Source organism: Chenopodium quinoa, unplaced genomic scaffold (assembly GCF_001683475.1).
Source record: "Chenopodium quinoa cultivar QQ74 unplaced genomic scaffold, ASM168347v1, whole genome shotgun sequence".
In the NCBI taxonomy this organism is placed as follows: Eukaryota; Viridiplantae; Streptophyta; class Magnoliopsida; order Caryophyllales; family Amaranthaceae; genus Chenopodium; species Chenopodium quinoa.
In genome coordinates, this window is record NW_018742899.1 from 1,476,255 (window position 1) to 1,500,916 (window position 24,662).

The 24,662-nt window shown below is 37.4% G+C and overlaps 2 protein-coding genes across 2 annotated transcripts; one reads left to right on the plus strand and one right to left on the minus strand.

The window, feature by feature from the left end:
* The first annotated feature begins 4,830 nt into the window (after window positions 1-4,830).
* LOC110727094 (serine/arginine repetitive matrix protein 1-like) lies at window positions 4,831-10,683 on the plus strand. The gene is made up of 9 exons (XM_021906636.1): window positions 4,831-5,214; window positions 5,606-5,691; window positions 6,565-6,750; window positions 6,852-6,963; window positions 7,060-7,091; window positions 7,198-7,350; window positions 7,450-9,950; window positions 10,121-10,192; window positions 10,277-10,683. Exons 2-9 carry the CDS (start codon window positions 5,654-5,656, stop codon window positions 10,321-10,323), a joined length of 3,141 nt encoding a protein of 1,046 aa, XP_021762328.1. The 5' UTR covers window positions 4,831-5,214; window positions 5,606-5,653; the 3' UTR covers window positions 10,324-10,683.
* A 606-nt stretch (window positions 10,684-11,289) lies between these two features.
* Window positions 11,290-23,531, minus strand: LOC110727095 (SET and MYND domain-containing protein DDB_G0284059-like). The gene is given in 16 exon segments (XM_021906637.1): window positions 11,290-12,292; window positions 13,912-13,992; window positions 14,324-14,438; window positions 14,537-14,703; window positions 15,281-15,520; window positions 15,731-15,886; window positions 16,647-16,784; window positions 17,298-17,432; window positions 17,539-17,767; window positions 17,769-17,908; window positions 18,260-18,378; window positions 19,391-19,598; window positions 20,374-20,445; window positions 21,603-21,689; window positions 23,048-23,182; window positions 23,321-23,531. Coding segments are annotated over 16 exon segments (2,382 nt in total). The 5' UTR covers window positions 23,450-23,531; the 3' UTR covers window positions 11,290-12,061.
* Between the last annotated feature and the right edge of the window lie 1,131 nt (window positions 23,532-24,662).

A 24,662-nucleotide genomic window follows, 5' to 3' on the forward strand; every position in this document is an offset into this window, starting at 1 on the left:
TGTCTCTCCTAGACGCTTGATATATCAAAGCTCCCAAGCAGTGTGGGTCCTAGGCTCATAAAACTAAACCAATGAACCATTGAAATTGCATAAATTTGTGCCACAAGCTAGCAAGCAAAGGCACAGCAAGACAAGAGTGTGTTCGTTATGCATGGCAAAATTTTTTTTTAATCATAATACACAAGACGGGAGTGGACGTCTAATCTTGAGAGTTTGTAAATTTTCATAACAGGCGGCTCTCGCTACCATCACAAGTCAGGCTATACGGAAATTAAAAACAGCCGGCACATCACGGCAGAACCAGCCGGCCTTTGAAATCATTGACAAAGTACAAGGTGGAGCATGGGCACCTATGATTAAAGCATCCGGCAGTAGCACAAGCAAGGGGCGAAAGCCGTATGTTTGATAGACTCCTTGCTGAGTGGAAAACTGAAGATGAATTAGAAACACAAGCGGCATAATAAGCCACCTGTGAATATGCAAGCTATATACAAGTGGCTCGGCAATCGACATCATACAACAGGCGGCATGCCAAATGATTATTGAAAACACCCCCTCGTATCTTGGTGCTATGAGAGAGCCAGCTCTCTTTGATCAACCACCAAAGGAGACCGGCACCATGCTTGGCCGGATGTGAAGCTTGAGCAGGCGGCATGTAAAGCGTCGTAGCTCAAGCAGCCGGCCTCAAAACCCAAAGAGTAGTCGATTGCTTGTTCATTGCAAGCATGTGTGGGGCTTGACGCCTTGCATATCGTATAAAACCTGTCGCATGATTGTTCAGGAAGTCTCATCTTATGTGTGAGTTGTCACCATAAGCACATTATCATTATTATGATTGCAAAAAAAAAAAAAAAAAAAAAAAAAAAAAAAAAAAAAAAAAAAAAAAATTGCCTAAGGTTAGTAAAACCGGCTGTTTAGGCGGCACCCTATTGAAGACCGTCTCCCTTCTGTTTAGGCGGCACCTTACTGAAGACCGTCCTCCACTTATTTGTGTGACAATCTATCAAGCAAGAGAGGCGGCATGAATAGTAGTCGGCCCCCTATACGACGAAGTCTCGAAGCTATGAAAGCAGTCGACCCTCATTAATTTCACTAAGGGGCTAAAGACCGGCGGAAAATGTGTGGGCCGAACAGCAAGGTCGCAAACCACATTAAAACAACTGTTCCTATTCGAAGAAAGTAGAGTCACCAATCCTCCATGGAAGGGAGCTAAGTCCTCCATGGAAGGGAGCTAAGTGATCTATCTACTCTAACACTTGAAATTATTTCAATACTTGATACTAATTCAGAGGGGCATGTCGCCTGTACCTTTACAGTCGGCTACTCTCCATTGAGTATTTCACTCTATCATCAGAGGGGCATGCCGTTGTACCTCTACAGTCGGCTACTCTCCATTGATTATTTTACTCTATCACCAGAGGGGCATGCCGTCTGGACATATAGTTGGCTACTCTCCATAAGAAAAGGGTCGACTGGTTCCAAAACAGACAGCTACTCCACTATACTCAGTTCACCAAGAACTATCAAAGGCTCATGGCTGAAATGATCAGACCAGGCGCCAAGCCAACTGATCCAAATATAAGTTCAATTCGACCTGTCCCAACATTATAGCAGGCGTCCGACGGCATCCATCCGGATGAAATTCGTCGCAGAGAGCAGCTCCCTTTTGGGTGGAACATTGTTCTATAAAATCATTACACGGCACCTATTCGACTGTCCCCAAGGGCAACCACGTAGCCGTTTTTGAGACAAGGATAACTCTATCACTAACCAAACCGGTGGTAGCAGTTGACATCTGAGTCGGATGACCCCCTGTATTACTTGGGATAAATTCAGGGGGTACCTCTTGAGTTAATAGCTAACAAACATTGGCGAATCAAAAGGTTCAGCCGGCCTCCGCCGCCTGGTACCTTTACTACTCAAGCAGGAGTGACGGCGACTGAGTAACACCAAAGTTAACTCATAGTCACTCTCTCAAACTTAGTATGGAGCCCAAAAGGTATGAGTCGTCCGCCTGTTTTTAGCAAACAGGGGCTCTCAACCACTACTCCTGCTAGGTTAACAACCTTTGAGTTAATAGCCAAGAAAAACTTGGCGAATCAAGGGGACTATCCGGCCCCCGCCGCCTGGTTTCCCTACCACTCAAACATAATAGGCAGTGATTGACTAACCGCAAGGTTAACCAGTCGCCCTCCTTAGTACGGAACCTAAAAGGTATGAGGAGTCCGCCTGTTTTTTGGTAAACAGAGGTACTCGACCACTATTCTTACTAGGTTGGCTATACTTAAAGCTGTCGTCTGTAACCCAGCAGGCGTAGCTACTTTGGTTGGACGTCCTGTCTAACGCCTGCTTCTATGCAGCCACCAAAGCAGACGACCAGCCATCCCCCAACGAAATAAACTAAGTACCAAACTTAGTATATTGAATCAAAAGAGGCCAATGGCCGAATAATGCTAAATGCTTACCCCTTATGCAATAGTTGAGAGTCCACCTGATCAGGGGCTATCTGCATAGTGGGGCAAATAATCGGCATCTGTCTAGTTCGGCGGCAATCATTATTATGATTGATTAACTTTGAAAATGTCATACCGCCCAAGGTATCAAAATTTTCTAAGTTAATCAAGTCCATCTCCCATTAGAACTAGACAAGATGCCGACCTAGCAAAGCTTCGAGGGTCTAACTTTCGAAAGGAGCAATCCCTCCTGGAAAGAGAAATTACTCATTCCGAGGGGCAAATGTTTAGGGTAAAAATTACCCATGACAAATGGACCAATTCGGACCTGCCACGTGTCCACCACGTGGGCCAATCAGCGTCCGCCATTTGTCACCCTAAGAGGTCCAACATGGACTAATCAGGCCACGCCACGTGGCCTCCCATATGCCAAATAGGCAAAATGGCCACCAAGGCCCAAAGTCCGAGAGAAGCCCAATTTTGCCCTGGTTAACCTAAACCTAAAATTGGCACGCTTCTCAAGACTATAAATACTTAATTAATCCTCATTAAAGGGGATTCAGCAATTAATGACTCTCACCTAGAGAAAACCAAAACACATTGATCACTCCTCCCCTAGAGGAACCAGATCTCCTACCTTTACTTTCCGCATTTATCACTCCTCAAACAAGTACTAACTTGATCGTCGGAGGCGGAGCTCCTACCACAAGGAGTCTCCGTTTGTTTTGCAGGTACAGGCGTCCGGTTCCAGTCTCGGAATTGTAACTCTCCCGCAGGACATCAGAAAACCCCGAAACAGGACCCGCCGCCTAGATCCCCCCACCCCCGGCGACTTACTTCCACCGTTGGCCAACCCTCCCTATCCTCCTTATCCCCGCCGGCGACCACCACAAGTAAGCAATTTTCAATTTTTGGCTTTAATTAACTCAAACATGCTCAAATCAAGTCCAGATCAATTGCAATTTGCTTCTAACTTATCCTAGCATCACATACATACATAAATCAAAAAACCAAAACAAGCATCAATTGCAAGCAAGATGCACAAAATTAAAACCCCCCAAATCTATTCTTCTAGGGTTTTCGGACAAAATAATCGCAAAATTCGAGCAAATTATAAGATAAAATCAAAGCAAGAATACATTGATTGTGTAGGAGAGCTTGATTTGAAGCTTCCAAGAAAATCCTAGCAAATTTTGGTAGTGTGTTTGAGAGTGAAGAGAGAAATGAGAGTTAGAAGTTCGAAGGGAAGTGGAGGATTGCAGCGGGTTGGGGGTAAGGGGGAAAGGGGGGGTCGGGGGTAAGGGGAAAGGTGGGGTCGGCAGACAGTGAAGGTGGGTCGTCGGGGATAAGGGGTTCTAGGCGGCGTGGGGGAGGAGGGCTGTTGCAAGGGGAAGGGAAGATGAGGGGGGTGGCTGGCTGGTTGTGTGGGGTGATGGTTTTTGTTTTTTTTTTTTTCAAAATTAATTTAATTATTAAATGGTTCGGTGTGTGTTAGAGGATAATTAGAATAAATTAGAGGTTAATTAAGCGAATTAGAGGCACTTGGTTGTTTTCAACAAAAAAAAAACTTCACAATTAGGTTTTCTTTTGCCAAAATGCTAATTAGAATAAATTAGAGGTTAATTAAGCGAATTAGAGGCACTTGGTTGTTTTCAACAAAAAAAAAACTTCACAATTAAGTTTTCTTTTGCCAAAATGCTAAAAATCGGGTTTTTTTTGCCAAAAAACTTTTAAAAGGTTTTTTTTTTTTTTTTTTTTTTTTTTTTTTCCGCAAAATGGTGCATCTAAAAGGTTTTTTTTTGACAAATTCTCCTATCAATTTTAAGTGAAATTTATACTAAATTGTCATTAGAGGTAACCCCATGTAATATATGGTCAATTTTAACCACGTAGAACCGACAGAGAATACTAAGAATAAGAATATATATGGTCTAATTTCCCATTCACTACATACAATCCAATTAATCTTTGCATTTTTGTTATAAAGGAGGTAAAATACTTACCATGATTATTGCTTTGGAAGAATTTGACAAAGTATTCATACTAGCAAAAAAATTCTTCTTTTAGGGAAAATTACTCACCATATATGTCATACTTTTAGAATAGATTATATCCTTTGAAGTTTCCGTAGGGGGCGTATGAGAACAAAATGCGTTGATTTAAAGGGTTATTTATTATGTTTCAATGCACATTCCGTGATAATAAGCTTTACTTCAATAAGGATTATTGGGGTGTTGATAAATTGATATATCAAGAAATGTTCGAAACAAACACAACATTTTAAGACACCCAAAAAAGATTACAACTTTACAAGAGTATAAACATTACATGAAGAAATTTACTAGTAAATGAAAACGGAAAGTGAATAAAACTTTAAACGCGCCTTCAGTATACTACACTCATACACTATAATAATAAGAAATGATTATCGTACTAACTTCCACGTAAACCAAACAATTCTCACACTCCAGTCTCTCCAGTCGGTACATTGTTTGCTGGTCTTCGTCATTTAGCACATTATACCCAAACCCAAACCCAAACCCAAACCCTTCTTCATTTTCTCTCTCCTCCACTTTCTCTAAAAAAAAAATTTAACTACACTATTCAACTCTTCTTCTTCTGTAGTTAAATTCAAAATCTCAAAATACAAAATTCACCAAAAAAAAAAAACCCAGAAAATCATCTCCCACAAGATCTGTGCCTCCTAATATTCTCTCTTAAACTTTTTGTTTTTCTGTCTAATTTCACCGGATTTTCCCAGGTACCCTTTTTTTTCAATTTTATTTTCCATTTTCAGACACTTAATGTACCCTTAAATTGCTGCAAAACAATCCCAACTTTCATGGGTATCTTCCCGATTTGCTTAAGAATTGAAATACCCTTTTTTATTTTTGTTTTTTTGAAGCATTTGGGTCTTTACAATGAATTTAGCAAAAATACCCATTTTGATGAATTTTAGTGATTTTGGATTTTTAGTAGCATTTCCTTTTTTGGGAGTTGAGTGTTTATTAGATCTGGGATTTTATCTTCACTGGTTACTTTTTATAGAATTTGATTTTAAAAAAAATTTACCCAAGACAATGAAGAAAATTAGTTTAAATTTTATTTGAATTTGTTGTACTAACAATGCAATTATGTGATACGCATTTCAGTTTTTTTTTGGTGGTGTTGATATCTGAACTTCTTCGAATCGTTGAAAAATGGATTATGTCACATTTCGAATTTTGCCAGAAAACAGGTTAGATTTGTTCATCTATTTTTTGCTTCAAATTTGATTGTTGTATATTGTAAATTAGTTGAATTAGTAGAAAAGTTAATGCATATGCTTATTTGGGTTTTTTTTTTTCTTAATTAGTGTTTTTTTCATCATTATAATGATAAGATTATAGATTTTGGGCAGTGGGGTCAGTGAATTTATTTGAATAATTAGCTTTATGATCTGGAAAAACTTTGGTTACAATCAAATGTTTGTCTTTGGTTCGAGTTAGTGGGTGTCGAAAAAGCTAATGTTGCATTCAAAATTCAAAAGAAATGAGGAGAGTAAAGTGAATGATTTATGATTAATTGATTATGTGTCGGCAGTTAAACTACTGTTTTATTTATGGGACATCGTGGATTAAGCCGAATGTTTTAATTCGAGTTTTTATGACTACGAAACTGATCTTCGATTCAAGTAGTGTTGGATGTTGTGAGTTGATGGTATAAAATGTGCATAAAAATGTGAGGTTCATTCATAGAATTAGATCTGTAGTTCTTACTTAATGATGAATAGAAGAGTAAATGGTTTGTGTTTGATTTTTCGTACCATATGTTAAGTGTGAAACTTTGATGTTATAGCTGGAGATCATTGACTTTGGTTTATTTTGGGTTATAATTATTGGCAATTATGATCCGTGAATCCGTGATTGACTGGTAGATGAATTCAAATTCCAGTGAGATGTTTGACTAAGTCATTTGTTTTTTTGTTATGAATTGTTACTATAGTATTTATTCGACTACTTTGTAGAATTTCATCTAATATTAGTTGCCTATGCTTAAGGGTGTTTCATGTTGAAGTCCTAAACTCTGAACTTAAAGTGCCTGAAAGTCGAAGATATATCTTTCGTTTCAGGTATGGTGCATGTATATGTAGCAAAGAGGAAGAGGAAATGGTTGCAGACGGTCCTCTTGATCAACTCTTGGAACATCTACCCAGCATAAAGGATCAAATTGTGAAAGGATCTTGTGATAACTTCATACTAGTGTTACCAAATTCCGTTGGTGACAGGGGGTGGTTCACAAAAGCCACTTTAGCCAGGTCTTGATCTATGAAGTTGCTCGTTTCCTCTTTTTAGCGCTCTTTGCTCTTGCACTGATTCCAGTCCAGGGGCAATGTTTAAAGAATTTATTTTTGTGCAGGTTTCTTCAAATAATTAATTCACCTGATGCCCTTAAGAAATCAATCACTATCTGTAATGAGTTGTCCCAGTTGGAGGAAACGAGGAAGTTTCATCTTTCGTTATATACCCAGGTAATGTATACAACTTACAACTTTTTTTTTTTTACTTTGTGGCTGCCACTTGATTCTGATACTAATGTGTGCTGCAATGGCATTGTTTGCCTACAGGCTGATCGGGTTACATCATCAGATAACTCAAAGTAATTAATCTTGACCCCTAGTTTCTATTCATTGTTTTATTTTTGCAAATTTGAGTCTGGATTCGGAATATGTTTACTGAAGCATGTATGTGAATGCTACTGCTAGGAATGAATTACTTCGGGCAATGGACTCCAGAATTGCAGCTTTGACAGAAGAATTGGTTTCAACTTTTAACGTAGCAGCTGGAGCTGCATTATCCTATCAAGAAATGAATTGTCTCCAAGAATTTTGTCAACACTTTGGTGATGTAGATGTCAGGTATGTCATATCCCTCTTGTAATTATTGCCTCAATAGTGGAAATGCATAAAAATATTTAATTCTCATTTTACTTTGTTTCTGAATATTTATTTTTTCAGAACTCTGTTGTTAAAATTGTCAGAGAGAAGCCAAAAAGGTCAGACTAATGTCCCTGTGAACAATAAGAAGTCTCCTGTCCCAACGATATCAAAGAGTGACTATGAAAACAAGATTAATGCATTTATCCAAACAGCGGGACAAACAAATTCGTTGAAACCTGTACAGTACAATGCATCACCAGCAAAAGCTGCTGAACTTGAGAGGCAAAGTTCAACAGGGAGTGATAACTCGTCTTTCTCAAGTGAGGATGATCGGCCTTCTGCTACTGAAAGAAGTCGAACTCTTGTAAGATCTGCATCTCCACGAAGATCAGCATCTCCGATGCGAAAGGTCCAAATAGGTAGATCAGGATCTCGTCGGACTCCTGCCCTAACTATTAAGAGCCTTACACACTTTCCTGCCAGAGATAAAACCTCATCTTACAGGGACACATGTGAAGAGTCTGATGAACCAACTAAAAAGACTGAGATCAATGTGACTAGGATGAGTGTTCAAGATGCTATCAGTTTATTTGAAAGAAAACAGAGAGATCAAACAGATGAGGGTCAGAAAAAAACAGCAACTGATAACTCTACAAACCCAAACAAGGCGGTGTTGAGGAGATGGAGTTCTGGGATGAGTGAGTCTCAAAAGTCCATGACTCAGGACACAATGGAGCATACAGCTTCAGAGAATAATGCTGAATATGAGGACGTTCAAAGAAGTGCAGAAGTGAAATTGGATGCAGTTCCTGATACTGAGGATCAGGATATGGAGGAGAATATGAGATCAGAGGGGGGCAAAACTATTGCTCTGAATCCAAGTGAAGATGAAGGCCTAGTGTGTCAGACAGAGGAGACTTTTGAAAAAGTAGATTCAGCTGAATGGAATAGGCAAAAAGAGGAGGAATTGAACAAGATGCTGATGAAATTTGCAGAGTATAACATGAGCAACCATAAAATAACAGAGCCAGATAATAAAAAGAATCGTGTATCTCGCTTGGGGCAAAGCGGTGGAGTTAACAGTCATCACAAAGAGAAGAAAGACGAAAAAATGTCTAGGGAGAAGTCTGGAAAGAGGGTAGAGAAGCAGGCTGGCATTAGACCTAAGCAAAGAGTTCCAGAGAAGCCTAAGCCAGAAAAATCCACTGCTAAGGCTAGTGATATAGTAAAGAAACTCCCTGCAAGCAGAACTCTGAATGCTAACAAAAATTCGCCTGTTTCTTTGAATTCCAAAAAGGAATCTTTAAAACCAGCTGTGCCAAAGAAGCTTGCATCTAGGTCATCTTCCTTGCCTGCCACTAGGAAATCATGGCCATCAACGCCTTCACCAAGAATGACTGAAACATTACCAACTAAAAGTCCGACAATAACATCTTCAGTTACTTCAGTACCTCGTCAAAAATCCCAATCTCTAGCACCTCGTCAGAAATCCCAATCTCCTGGTCCAGTATCGCGTCCTAGCCCAAAGTTGGAAAAACCTCAATTGCAACAGAAAGATGTCAAGAAACAACAGATTGATACTAAAAAAAACTTGAAGAAAGTGGATGACAATAAAAGCCGTATGGTGCCAAAAAGTGGGAGATCAATGATTAAAACGATGGCTCCTGAAGAGGATGCTGCTGCTGTCAATCCAGCTAAAGCAGTCGTGCGTAAGAAGGTGACCAAGAAGAGTAGTGTGGTCCCACTTGAGGTGAAGCCATCTGTTCGCAAAGTTTCGGAAAAAAGCCCTGCAAAATTATTGGAAAAAAGTCCTACAAAAATTTTGGAAAAAAGCCCTGCAAAAAATTCAGCTAGTCGAAAGAGAGGGATTCTCCCTCAAGCAGAAGAAATTTTGAGCAAATCTGTAGATCCTCTTAATATCGCAGATAATGTTGTGACTGTTACTTCAGATACAGTTCATCTGGAGTCTGAAGATTTGCAGACTCAATATGATCATCTTGAACTTGAAATAGAAACAGAGGCAGAAAAACCTGAAGATAGCGGTGAAAAAGAGATTTCTGTTGAAGCCCCTGCTCAAGATGATGAAGTTGTTGACAGAATGTTGGAGTCACCAGCTAAGATTCAGATTCCACCTGCGCAAGAATCACTAATATCACCAGCTGCCTGGGAGGAAAGCAACCTGCCAGATGCGGCTGGTCCAAGTACTGACAGCACTGCTTCATCTCTTCCCAATCCTGATACTGTGGATTCGGGAACCAGAGTTCGTCATTCACTCTCACAGATGCTTCTGGAAGAAACCAGTGAACCTGACATAATTGAGTGGGGAAATGCTGAACATCCACCTTCCATGGTTTACCAAAAAGATGCTCCTAAAGGCTTTAAGAGACTTTTGAAGTTTGCTCGAAAGAATAAAGAAGCTAATGGAGGTACTTGGGCAAGTCCATATACATCTGAAGGAGAGGATGATGGAGATGAATATCGAAACCTTGGTAAGAGAAACTCAGACAATTTGCTGAAGGTTGCACTCCACTCAAAGAACTACGCAGAAGGATTTCTGTCTGATTCCGAACCACATTCTGGTAAGTTTGCAGCAATTATAATTGTCATCAATTTAATTCTCAATTAAACCTCACAAATGATAGGAATTTCAATCTCATGCTTTTAATGGTTTATATCGACAACATAGCTTGGTATACTACTGTTTCTGAAACATTGCTGTTATTAATTACAATTTTTTTCTTGTATGTAGCTCGATCAAACACAAGCAACACCTCTGCTAGAAGTTCAAATAAGTTTCAAGACGGCCATGCTTCTTCGAGAGGTAAGTCATAATCATACTTAAATAATTACTGCTTCTAAGCTGCTTCAACTATTTGCTAAATTATCTTTGCTGTTATTTTATTAGGTTCAAGATCTTTCTTCTCTTTGTCTGCATTCCGTGGAAAAAATTGAGACATAGCCTTGTGGACTTCAGGGAGACGCCTAATTTTGGGACAATCATTTGTTGTGTGGTTTACTCCCCTTTGTATGCTAAATATTTACCTTGTGCAGTTTATTAATTTGTATCAAGCAATGCAGTGTAATGTTTTGATTCAGTGGCATTCTTTGGGGATCTGGATAGGTCCAGGATGTATATGTAAAATGTAGAGCAAGCAACAATAGCGATTCTCTAGGACATAGAACAGTCTGTGTAGAAATTACATGTTTTCAGTTCAAAGTTACAGTACTATCTAAATAGTTTACGCCTTATTTTCATGCAAGGTAATATGTTGCATGTTACAGGCCATATTCTTCATTTCATTATTTTGATTACAACTGATGTTTCTTAAATCGAAAAATGGCCTGGCCAAAGAGAACAATGCATTGCTCAATCTTGAAAGATGACAATTCTCAAGAGGTATTATCCTGACACAGTGCGAATCGTTAGGTGCTTGTCCCAGGAGTCAATGTGAAATTGTTGTGGCCTTGGTGGAGCAAGTCCTGAGACCACCATCAACAGGCTCAATCCTCATCCTCTTTACCCTCTCTCCCCATTAGACGACTTTCATACCATGGTATTTTTGTACATAAAACAGAATAGCAAAAAAGGAAAAACTGTTACTTATAAGGCCACTCAAATTTTATAAAATACTCCGTATTTCTCTTTGATTCTCGTGTTTTTTGGGTCTAGTTTAGCAGGCCAAGCACTTGGAAGTAGAGGGGAGGGTAAGAGAATCCTTATCCCTAAGCACCCTCACTTGGTAGGATTTGAACCCTAGATCTCTAAGGTACGAGACTACGAAGGAAGAAATTTACCAAGTGAGCCAACACTTTGTTGGTAATGATATCAATAAAATAACTACTCCTTTTGTCAATACTCTTTGCAATTTGAAGAATACTCCTTACACTATTTCTGTTACAATGTCAATACTTTCTCTATTTTTTTTAATAGCATTTTTTTTTTTTTTTAAATTTTAATGGCTACCAATGAGAAATTCCTTATTTAATGGGCTACCTTCTTAAATTTTGGTTCTATTGATACCCACCCAAATGGACATTGGCGCCACGGTCAGTTGCTCTTATGCGCATTTTTCTCTACTTGCCACTCTTTCCCTCTACGAGCAACCCCCATCACCAACATGTGTTTATTCTCATTATACTACCCCCCTCTCCAACATGTGTTAATTCTCATTATATAAAAGGTTCGAAATTTACAATATACCGTATTAGGGGGAATATATTCCGCTATCACTATATCAGGTATGTGCCTAGATCACCTTGGTGTAGCTCAAGTGAAAACACTTTGTAAACTTAAATTTTGGGAGGTTTGGCTGTCAGATTGTGACAATCTATTACCATCCCATATTCGATATTCCCAAACCATTTCCTCCTCCATTACCATAGCTGATGCGCCGCGTACTATAGAGTTAACAATCATCCTACATCAATTTCAGTTAGTTTGGCTGGTGCTCTACGGGCCTACGCAATTCATAGTGTGCTTCTATTCACAAATTTACACAAAAACTGCACAGCAATTGAAAATAAACAGTTTGGATTACTCAACCAATATCGCCATATGAACTTATGTCACATGCACCAATCTTATCCACGTCTCTCCCCATCTCTGCCCCCCAGCATGAAAAAAAAAAAAGATAGCAGCAGCATAAACTGAGTTATCCAGGTACTGTCCTATGAGCATGCATTTGATGTATCATGATTTTCTTCCATCGGCAAGCTTGTGAACCACCCCCCCTTTAAGGTATTGCAGATATGGAAACATCAACTCTGCATGCTTCCCATAGTAGTTTGAGAATATTATATTCATCTGATGTACAGTATCTACAGCAGCAGAAGCATCACCCAAAGCTAGCTGTAGTGATGATAGCTTTACAAGCTCATTTCCGACAGCAATGTGACCAGGACTGTAAAGCTTCTTAAGAATCTGTGGGCAGAGAAGTAGAGAGGTCAGTTTATTAGAACTTAGATGGTATTCTAAACTCAGGAGCAATTTTTTCTTTTGTTTGAAAACATTCTATAAAAAGTAATGTTCCCATCGTTCACAAAAACCAAAAACTGACACTGATACCAAAAAGGTCCCAAATCTGTTCCCTCTTGGTCCAATAACTGCGCTTTACTTTGCATATTATACAAAAGGAAAAACTTTCTACTCCGTATAACATATAGAGCTTCACAAGGCATTTACAAACTTCTCAGTTGCTTTCTCATTGAATGAAACATGAAAGAAGTGCACTCAATTGTATGTCAATGAAAATAAATTTTAGGCTAAATTAGAAAATAACACCCAATAAAAACCCCGATTTTGATAATAATACCACTAAAAAAAAAAGTTTTATTATAACACCACCAAAAAATCCCAAAATTTTGGTTTCACCACCCACTAACGGATTTTTGGATGGAAACCATTAGTGGGACCCACTAGGGCCACGTGTCAATAAGGTATTGGCTTAAAAAAAAAGAAAGATAAAAAAAAAAAAGTAAAATAAAAAAAAAAAGAAAAACCCCTAAACCCTAACCCAGCCCCACCACCGGCGGCCGTCACTCCACCGCCGGAACCCCTTCCTTCACCGGCGAAATCACTGGCCATCACCCCCACCGACATCAGCCCCCCGCAGATCCCACCAATCAGTGGAAACTACCACCACAAACCGGCGAAAACAACCAATTCCGTTCGCCTCCACCGCGAAATCGATAGATCTGAGGCTTCTAAGGTCGATTTCGGTTGGTTTGAAGGTGAGGGGTAATTCCAGGGGTGGTTTTCGGCAAGGGGGCGAACTGGCTAGGTGGTTTTCGCGGGGGGGCTATGGTGGGTGGGGGTGATTTTTCGGGGAGAGGGAAGGGGGAAGGGGATTTGCGGGGGGGCTAATGTCGGTGGGGGTGATGGCCGGTGATTCTGCCGGTGAAGGAAGGGTTTCCGGCGGCAGTGGGGTTCTTCGGTGGTGGAGTCACGGCCGCCGGTGGTGGGGCTGGTTGCTGGGTTAGGGTTTAGGGGTTTTTCTTTAATTAAAACCAATAAACAACTGACACTTGTCCCTAGTGGGCCCCACTAACGGTTTCCATCCAAATATCCGTTAGTGGGTGGTGAAACCAAAATATTGGGATTTTTGGTGGTGTTATAATATAACTTTTTTTTTTTAGTGGTGTTATTATCAAAATCGGGGTTTTTATTGGGTCTTATTTTCTAATTTATAATGCGTAATTAACCGAAATAATTTAATTTCTGAATGCAGGCATTGGATATATGATTCATAAACTATAAAACGTTTTGCGAGAAACCTAAGTGGAATAAAAGTCTAACAAAGTGGCAAGGGAATGTTATATTTTTCTTCACACAGGAAGGAGAGTGAGGAGTTATGCAAATGACATTCATTGTATCTTATGTTGCAAACCAAGTGATGAATCTCTGCCTGGCACTTAGTTATTCAAACTCAAAATCACAAGCATTTATAGGCATATTGCTATTTTCAGCAGAGACAAATACTATAAACACAGATGAGTGCATGAAGAAAAAACAAAGTCATAGCCTGATAAAAGCAAATTCACCTGAATGGATATTGTACAGTGATCAATTGCTTGTTGCATCTCCCCAACTGAACAAAATACCTCAGCAAGAATATCTTCAGCCTACAAGAAGTCAGTTATTTCAATTTCGATGCTATCGTATTCGCAGAAAACTATACACAAGCAAATTTCCTATATATCTGCAAATATCCTTATTGCACAAACTAAGCACGAGTTGAAGTGGGCAAGAGGTGAAGTACATGATTCTCTAATAATATTTACTCCCACCATAGTGGATAATGCTATCCCTTTAATCAGGATTCCAAAACAGTAAGTCAGGTGCGGCCAGAATGGTTTCTAAATCGAGCCATGCAATTTAGTAGTAGAGAGAACCTGCTAAGTACAAGGGGGGATATGTTGAGGCATTCTCAAGGGAAAAAGCAGTAAATCTTACCTCCGCAAGTTTCTTGTTATATGAATGAAGCGTAGATTTCAGATCATTAAGGGAACTCAAAGCATTTGACAAGAGACCAGCAGAAACCTCATTAGAATTAACAGCTTCCTGCAAACTAGAAACCCACACCCCAAAGATTACCAATCAGAAAAAAGTGGATAGATTTAACATTTGCACTACAAGGCAACACTTCCCTTTCACTTAAGGTTATACCTTCGAAAATATGTATCAGCTTCATCAGTTGTCGCATGCAGATACTTCAGATCATTAGTGGAACCACATTTCAGGCAACATCCAGACTGAATCTCACGGCAGTGACTACTATGTTCAGACATGAGGCAAGCAACGTTCTTAATCTCATCATGCATTAACTTGTCAACCTTCATATTGAGGTCAAACAAAAGAATTAGAAATTCTGCAAGAAATTAGTAATAGTAACACGGTCCAATAAAGAGCAAATCAAATTATCAGAGAAAGCAAAGATAATATTCCCTAAGAAGTGAAGCACACTATACAACATTTTTTATCCATAAGATAACATTAAGTTACAATATTATTAAATCTTGAAAAAAAGTTACACAAACTGTGAAGAAGTTGAAACTATAGGCTTTCTTATTTAAGAACATAATAATTGGGCCCACTGATGATGATGCACAAATACTTGGTTGATTTGTTGAATGAGGTCAATTTTTTGTCTCAGTTTCAAGAAATCTCCATGTTATAGAAAGGGCAATTTGATTTTTTTACGAAGTCAATATGTATCCAAGCCTTTCAGTTCAAATTCCAGACTAGTCCATTCTGTTACTTTGAACCACAGGTTTGACAGTACATCAAGCTGGTCAACACCTTTTGGACATTTTTGTGTTCTATTCTCAACGACATTTAATTGCATAGATTGTTTTCATCATTTAAGAAGACACATTTAGTGTTTCATACTTCTATGGATCTTGCACATACCTCTCGTTGATGCTCCATACTGTGATTTTCAGGTGTCTCTGGTAAATGACAAAATTTATGTTTTTCATACTCCACCATAGAGTCATCAAGAACCACACCAGAGCAATTAACTTTAGCACACCGGAAAGCATTTAAGACAAGATCTGGAAGATTAGCTCTAGTACAACCATTGCATTGACACTTAAATGTATATCTGTCCAGTAGAAATTGCTGTCGGTTTCTGTGATCCCACTGCCCAACCTGCAAACACGTGTTGCAATCAGTTATTACAAACAAGGTAAATAATATTGAAAGAATATATATAACACTATAAGCAGAGAAACCACAATCTTTTGCAACACTGCATGAAAGAGAATCAAGAACCTAGAGTTGCTAAGAGGACATATAAAACAAAGCATAATGTCAACAAGCAGTCTGAACGTATCCAAAAAAGGATGAGAAAAATAGTACCTGTGGTCCATAAGACATCTCCAATGGACATCCACCGGGCACATATTCTGTGGCTCTTATCAAAAGTGTACGAGAAATGAAGTATGCATGGATATTAGGCATGCAGGAATGGTTAAACATACTGCCAGATAAGTATACTGCTTGCCCAACTCTCGCCTAAGATAAAAGAACAAATGGTACAGCCAGATTAGTATCAAATTCATTACCCACAAAAAAAAAAAAAAAAAAAAAAAAGAAAGAAAAAAGAAAGGTATCAACTTCCTTCGTTTTCATATAAATAAAGTATGAATTTGGATTTGCGTGAAGCCGTGAATAGTGTACTCCAAAATATACAGATAACCGATAAAAACGTATAGAAATTAGTATTAATAATAGTTGTTGTTCTCTCCTCATACCACCCCCTTCCCCCTCAAATCTTTACCATTGTATGGGGAAGGTTATAGTTGATACATCCAGCTATAAACTAGATTAGGGTTTAATTTCCCACCTGTTAAATAAATGGGATTAGGGGCTTTCCATCCTGTTTACTATTGACACGCACATGAACACAAACCTCACTCAGCAACTGACACAAGTTATTTGCCAGCTCTATCTTTCTGTTTAGCACCAAATACTTTAACTCTACACGACTACAAGCCTACAGTTACCAAAGTTGGCAATATAGCTACAGTTAAAAGAAACATGCATGGCACGTGGAAATGAAAGCAGGCGAGATTAGATGTAAAATAATATATAAGCCCCAAAATTTACATGATTGATCCGTGCAACATTCAATATATGGGCCACAACCCATAAAATTAAGTGTTGACACTTGACACCCCTTTTTTAATATCAAAATCTTCAATGTTCAAATCAAATGATGGAAGAACATGTCAGGCATATTGTTAAAATATACTTGTAAAAATGAAAACAACACCTGCTCAAGATTGCTTGTCATGCTATCTCTAGGTAAGGACAAATTTCCTGATTGCTTCGATGGATGATACATATCTGCAGATTTCATACGAACAATTGCCATGGAATTGACCTTTATTTGAGAAATAAGAATGATGGCCTGCAAAAGGATTGGGGCTGTTAAAGTCTTTGACTATGCATACAACAAAGAAAATAGAAAGAAATTCAAATCCGTTCAGACAAGCATTTGACTTGCATTGATATTGCTATTATTACATTATCACATTTCAAATTTTACAAGCAATCAAGGAAATGACTTCAGTTCAAAGAGAAATTAAAATAAAATCCACTTTTATTATGTCCATTCAACTATTCAAGCCAAAGAAAGTTGATGTTGCCAAATCTCAGAATTCTCATTCCTGGTATTCCAAGGATCGATGAAGGTTCAGATAACAAGAATAGAAATGGTGTTAATCCTAATTTCAAGTAGACATGATCTTTCTCAGTAACTTGTAATTTTTGCTATATTCACAAAATAAGCATTAAGCGATACATAGAAGCTTGTGGGATAAGGCAATACTCAACTTATATGGCTTAAAGCTCAAGCATATGCATAATTTCTTAGCAGTTGGGGAGGGAAGAGGTGGGGGTGCTTTAAGAAATAGAGATGGACCTTTGCAAAAATAGCTCCTTGCAGCTTGAATTTAGAACTACAATAAGAGTGAAGGCAGTAAAGCAGCACGATTGAGTATACATGCAACTCCACTTTGCTTTCTGGAGGGAGATGTACATAATTATGAAAAAGGTCCTGTTTAAAAGGTGAGCAGACATCACGTACCAAACTTTTTATCATGCAGGTTGAACAAGAATAAATTAAAGAATAAAAGCGTTTACAAGACAAGTTGAGTGGATACCAAATCTTTTGAATCCTCTTTTAGTTCTACCAACTTCATTAAAATCCGACCAGCTAATACCACCTGGGTTGGCAACACAACAGGCCAATTCACACCACAACATTCATGTCCATGTTCAGTAAAGCACTCAATGCCTGGATCCAAATGACTATCTGAAGTCACCTTTAAGTACTTGAAAGATTCACCAGAAAGAATATCATCACTTTCGTTGTTTATTACATGTTTTTTTTAAAACCCGTCCTCCTGACTGAAGTTGGCAATGATCAGAGCAGTACAGTGGTATTGAGCATGACGTACAGGGAACTTTGTCCGCTGGTAGTTCACTGAAACAAAAATGACAATGTGTATCTCTGAAGTTCTTCAATATGATCTGTGAAAGATGCATATCAGACAATTTATAACAGGATAAAACAGCAACCCCTTCCCATTGTATACATTAACAATCAAGTATAGGTGGCAACAGAAATCAACATTGAAAATAAATCTTATTGGTTATCTATAAGCATGGACACTCACATGCCTATGATTTATTAAAAACTACATAAAAGTCATTATCATTCCTTTTACTGATGATTGTAACAAATGAGGAGTTGGATAGGTAAAAAATTCTTCAAAAAAAAAAGAGCTTTGCATGTACACATATGTCGCAATAAAGATGCTTGGGACATCCCAAAAAAGGAAGCTAAAAGAATCTTCTAATGCAAAACAGAAAATTCTATACCGCAGCATAAGGCTCTTCCTTATGAACTAAAGTAGCCGAAGATATCTCAAAAAGTGAAGCCATGCCTCTCCCTTTGGTTGGAGTAGATACACACTGCAACTCCACTGGCGGCATCTCATCTATAGGGAAAAAAAAATCTCACAACTCAAGAAATGACAGTTTCTAAATTGACAAATCGATAAAATGGAACATTTCCCTTAAAAAAAAAAAGAATCATAACAAAAAATATGAGAAGAATAATTTGAAATTCCTAGCTCAAGAAGATCAAACCTAACAATCCCAAGAAAGTATGTTCTGGGCTGCTAGGCTACTTATATGTTTAAAATAAGTAGTGTAACAACTAGAAATTTATATTCCATAACATTAAGAAAAAAGAGAGTGCAAAGGAGGACAAGAATACAAGATGTCCTACAAGCAATAGCAAAATATTCTGGATAAACCTATTTCCTTAACATTTCAGATAATAATTAGTCCCTAAAAAGAGCGAAACACATGCAAGGAAGTCTCCTGATAAAATTACACAAATTCTGCTCTAACCAAGAACACTGGAAATTTACCAAGCTAATTTTGGTCTAGTGGGAAAGATTGCACCTTCCAACCAAAGTTAGAGGTTCAATCCCCACTAGGGTAACTTTGAGGGTGGGAATCCCTCACCCTTCCCCCTCACTCTCAAAGTGTCTAATCCGCAAATAATGGACCAAAAATACCTTGAGGGTTGAGGCCTGGTTAGGGTCTTTTTCCTTACCTTAAAAAAAATACATTGGAAATGTAACATGACAGCTACCTGTCACAATACCTTATATTTGGACACCCTAAACCCTGTACAATGGAAAAGAGGTATACCAAGACTCCTTACACAACCAGTGTTTGAAAAGGATCAAGGCACACTAAATCACTAAGGCAAAGGAGTGAAATTGTTTACTGGTTATACTTCGAAATCACTTATCTATAAATCCTGATGACATACAGGGGTATGATTATTGTCACTTCCAAAAAATATATTACTTCCCTCAAAAGCTTTTATGTACGAGTCATGCACAATACTGATTTCTGAAAGATAAATGCTAATTAAGAGCTTAAAATACAGCCAGCAGCAGTAAAACAAATGAAAATGTGAATGGCATTACATACCCTCATCAATAACAAGCTGCTCTTGCCTGCTGAGCTCTTGAAAGGGATTTTCAGACTTTTGGTTTTCCTTTTCCATTAACTTCAGATCATTTTGTATTTGTCTCTTTCCACTTGAAGTTCCTTCAAAGTCCAAGGCTACCATCAAGTCACAGATTGCATCTTCATAATTTAACAAAGAAGTGTTAACCTTGCCTCTCCTGTACCAAGCCTACAATATATTCAGATATAACTGTAATCAATAAAGTGAATCTGATTCTTAGTCCATCCTTAATTAAGGCCTTCAAGCCTCATGCCTATGCAAACAAAAGATCAAAAGAAGAGTGCAAACACAGAAGCTAAATATAGAAAGACTAAACATGTTTAGACAAACACAAAACCACATGTGATTTTGTCATAAATTTCCAGTTTATCACTATTTTGATAAGTATATTAATTAAATGCTATCCATAAGCCTTAGGGCTATGATTAGCAAAACCCAAATGAAGCAATTTCTCTCTTTAAGAAATCCATTAATTAATTTTCTCTTTTATGTATAACAGATAATGCAACTTGAATTAATGGATTGCTTAAAGAAAGAAATTGCAATTTGAAGAATGTATAGCAATTCCAAATGGTATAGAATGAAATTCAAGAATGTATAGCAATATCTAGCTTCACCTTTCATAACCATATAAAAGTAAAAGTTACTTTCAAGTTAACATCCTGGAAAACATTCTATGGAAGTGTCTGTATGAAATATATACACAGAAAGAGAAGCTGCTCCTATTGAGATTATTTTTAAAACAGACAGCTTGTGAAATTAAGTACTGGATGGCACAGTTGAATCACTCTTGTGCTACAAAATTGACAATAAACATTGTAATATATTCAAAGTGATAAACACCACATCATGCTGAACTCTTCAAAAACAGAGAGAAACAAGGCTTTCAAGTGAGAGATCTAGAACAGCAAGCTGCAAGCATAACAAAGGCAAGAGTTTTCACCTTGGCGTATCTTGGACTAATTGAAAGAGCTCGATTGCAATCTCGTAGGGACTCCTCCAAAAGACTCATTTTCTGGGGATAAGAGGCAAATTCAAAAATTTTATTGTTTGCATGATAGACAGTAGAGAAACGAAGATGTATATCGTAGAAGGAAAAGGAAACGCAAAAAAAAGAGCAAGCTATGACATTATGTTACATTAACCTTTCTCTATCTGGCTATTGAGACATCCTTGTCCCAATTCCATTAATTGTATAACCACCTCCCTCGACCTCCCACAAATGAAAAGCATAGGAGTTTCTTACTGCAAAATAGATAAGCGTTGACTTAGTACCATGTTGCACACTCCTTCAGTCAAAAACAATTTTCTAAAATATTCCCTCTTAGTAGAAAACAGGGAAGCATATGCTATATAGTTTCACCAATTGATGAATCTGAACAAAGACAGCTTAAAACCAACTAAACTACTTAGCTCTTCAATGCTGACATGGAATTCTACCAATGAAGGGCCCATTGGTGAACGATTGGTATGATTGGACATGGTTGATGGAAGGGACAAGGGTAGGAACAGAAGTTTTGTGGAATCTTTTTCTAATTTTTTTCGAAATTTATTATGTTTTACCTTATCATCCTGAGGATATTCTATCTTAATTTGTTTTAAGATGGATGCAACAATAATCCTTAAACAACATTTCATCTGGTCCAGGTATGGCCTCTCATTAAAGCTGACTTAATTCCACTAGAAACTAACAATTCTTCCATTCCTTTTGCATTGCAACAATTCAGTTTTTATGCAACTCAATGCACAGCTTTACCCATTAATATCATTAATTACCTATAAGTAAAAAAAATAAAATAAAAATAAAAAAATAAAAAACCCTCAATTGTTGCATAATGTAAGAATGAAGGAAGTAGTGGCCTTATACAAAGTATATTACAAAGTAGTTCAAAGCAATCAACAATTAAACATAGAATATCCATCTTAAAAACATGATTAAGAGCACACTAAGGTCACTAACACCATCAGTAACTACAAAAAAGGTCATCTTTTGTAGGTAGCAAGTAACATTTTATTCTTCAAACTCCTGAACACATGCTATAGAGTTCTTAAAGCATATGCCATGATTGAAATCAAATGTAAGCTCCAAGGAACTGCAACGCGCTCAGTTCTCAAGAAAACAATAACTTATTAAGAAATGAAGCACGGACAAATATATAGAGTTAAACTCACATGAAAAGAAGAAGCCCGATTCACAAACAAAGCTGCAACCAACTTGTTGCCTTTGTCAACAACATCAACAGGAGCAACACGTAAAGCCTATAGTTCACATCAAAAAAAATATTGAGTTAGCAATATACAAAACTATAGAGGCTATCAAGGAAAAAAAAAAGTAGCTTTTCACTCAGATAATTTCTCCATTATAAAGTTTCAAATTTTCAAGAAAGAGGATTCCAACATAGTTACCCTTTTTTACAAAAATAAATTCTTGGTTTAACTCTTGAAATACAATTTCACATTTAACCATAGGGAATTCATACTCCATTCACAAATACGTTTTTGATTATCATGTCAATCTTTGACCACCAATCAAATGAAAAAAGTAACTCAATGAATAATATGAGGATATCAACAATGAAGTGTTTAACTTTTACGTACCTAATGAACATAAAATAATACATGACCAACGATCCATTTGACATTGTCATACATTTAAAGGAGGGCTAGTATAGTAGTAGCCACACAAAACATCTTTGTCCATAATCATTTAACAAATTTACAGTCTCACATTAATGCATATATGTAATCAATTTCATCATCAAGATGCAATCAAACTTGGGAGGGTCTATGTTAGGGTGGGTTCGGCATGTACATGAATAGGGTCAAAAAACATTGGACCTAGATCTTTACCCTACCCAATACCACATAAATCCATACCTTACCCAGACCCATTGGGTCTAAATAAATAAGACTCATATCCTCATTATAGGGTAGAGTTCTAGACCCACTGCCTTCCTAAATGCTTAGTAACATAGTTTAACTTTTAGTCCCTCGATTCTATAAAAGTAAATTAAATTTTTTTGTCACTGTCTCCAAGATACACCTTTGATAATATATCTTTAGTGAAACATTAACAAAATAATTTTATTTTTTTTTTTGTTTAATAAAAAAAATGGAAAAAGTTTATACAAAAAATCAAAAATCATTGATACCCTTCATTAACATCCTGCATGTAAAATGCTACATACAAGTAGGATTAGAAACCCTTAATTTATAGCTTCTAGTTCATTCAAAATTTGTTAATGCAATATCTTCACTGCAATTTACACATAGGATCAAAGCTAGCTTCGATACTCATCGAAAACAAGCAACACCACCCAATTGAAATGTCTGAAAATTCTTATGCACACCAAGCGTATCTAGAATTAGGTGCACCCAAGAGTATTTTTTATAAACTCGTCTGCACAAAATTTAAACATGAGGAAAGTTAGCCATGGTGTATCTACTAGCTAGTGGCTACCTCTATGTGCACCCGAGTCCATAATAGAGGTTCTCCCTCCCAATAACTAAACCGAAAAGCACACATCATAAAACAAATACTATAATCACTATGATCAAAGGGTATGATATATGTTAATTTCCTTTAAAAACAAATCAAAAGGGGAAAAAATTGTTACTTGAAAATAGAAATGAGCAGCTTGGGAGTAATCCGAGGAAGAAAAGCAAGCATTTCCCTTATTCTTCAACTCCAAAGCAGTCTCCTTGTTCTTGGAGCAAAACCCCAGTTCAGGATTTGTCAAATCCTCAACCATCTACAACAACATTTCAAACCCAATATAAATTTCAGTTATAAATGGCAGAAATAATAATGAATTTATAAATTGAAATCAATCAACATTTCATAAGAAGCATTTATTTACTACAGAAAAATTGGGATGAAGAATTCTTACTGAGTGAAAGAGGGAAGAATTAGCGAAGAAATAATGGAGGGATGAAGTGGTAGAAGGAAGATCTTTGGTATTGCTTTGTTCTATCTTCTTCTTAATCTCAAATGGTATTATTGACTTCAATTTTTCCATGGATTTTGCCCTCTTTCTCTCTGAAAGTTGCTCTGTTTTTCTCTTGGTTTCGGTTATCAAGGAGAATCTAGAAATTCGCTTCTGCTAATATAGAAGTGAGTATTTTGCAATTACTCCCTCCCTATTTTATTGTCTATTTGACTATACACGATCTTCAAGACGCGTCTTAAAACGTCTATATTTTTAGGTCCATGCACGTGAAAATTATAAAAACATGATATTAATAAAATATACAACGAGACGAATCTAACAAGACCGCTCATGACTATATTATCGTTCATAAATTAACAGTAATTTATGGTTAAAGTTTTCAAAGTTTGACCCAAAAAATGGTAATGGGGCAAAAATAAAGGGACGGTGGGAGTACAAGTAGAAATAGAGGGTGTTGAGGAGAAAATCCAGTTTACGAAATTATCACTTAATAATTCTTTTTTATTACTCCGAATCAAGTAAATAAATAAGGGCTTTCTTGGCTAGAAACAAAAAAGGAAAATCGATGGATAATCCCAATTTTTGAGTGGGTATAATCCCAACATTAACCAAAATTTCTCAAAATGCTCTCGTTTACAGGTTACCGGCCAAACATGTTAGAAATCTTAAAATTTTCCTTTTTTTTTAATCCAATCTTCACACTCATCAGTCATCACCATCAATTATCATCCACTCATCAACATTTATCAATTATCCAATTCTCGCCGCCGCCGTCGCTGTTTCACGTCGTCGCCACCTGAGTCACCATAGCCGCTTCTCTTCTTTCTTTCTCTTCCTTAATTCTCTCTTTTTAAATAAAATTTTCTTGAGTTGATTGGTTGTGTTTGGGGTTTAATGGTTTATGTTGTAATTTTGGATGCGCAGCCGCCGTTTGCAGTGGTGTGGGTTGGACCGTCTTTTGTGGTGGTTTTATGGTGGGACTGGACGACTGCTGGTGTGTGGTTATGGCCTGTACTCTGTAGTGGTGACTGGTAAAGCAAAACATCTAGAAGCTAAAATCCAAAAATCACATACTGTTAATAAAAATATATTAAAACTTTGATTAATGAAATTAGAATCAATCACATGTATCTAATTAACCTTTCATACAGGTTACCATCCATTGCTAGTAGGTTACGGACTACTTTGAGCGAATTCACTGAAAGTTGGGATTATATCTAGTTAATTTATTTTGAGCGGAACGGGGGATTATTTCCATTAATTTTTCCAAACAAAAAAAAGT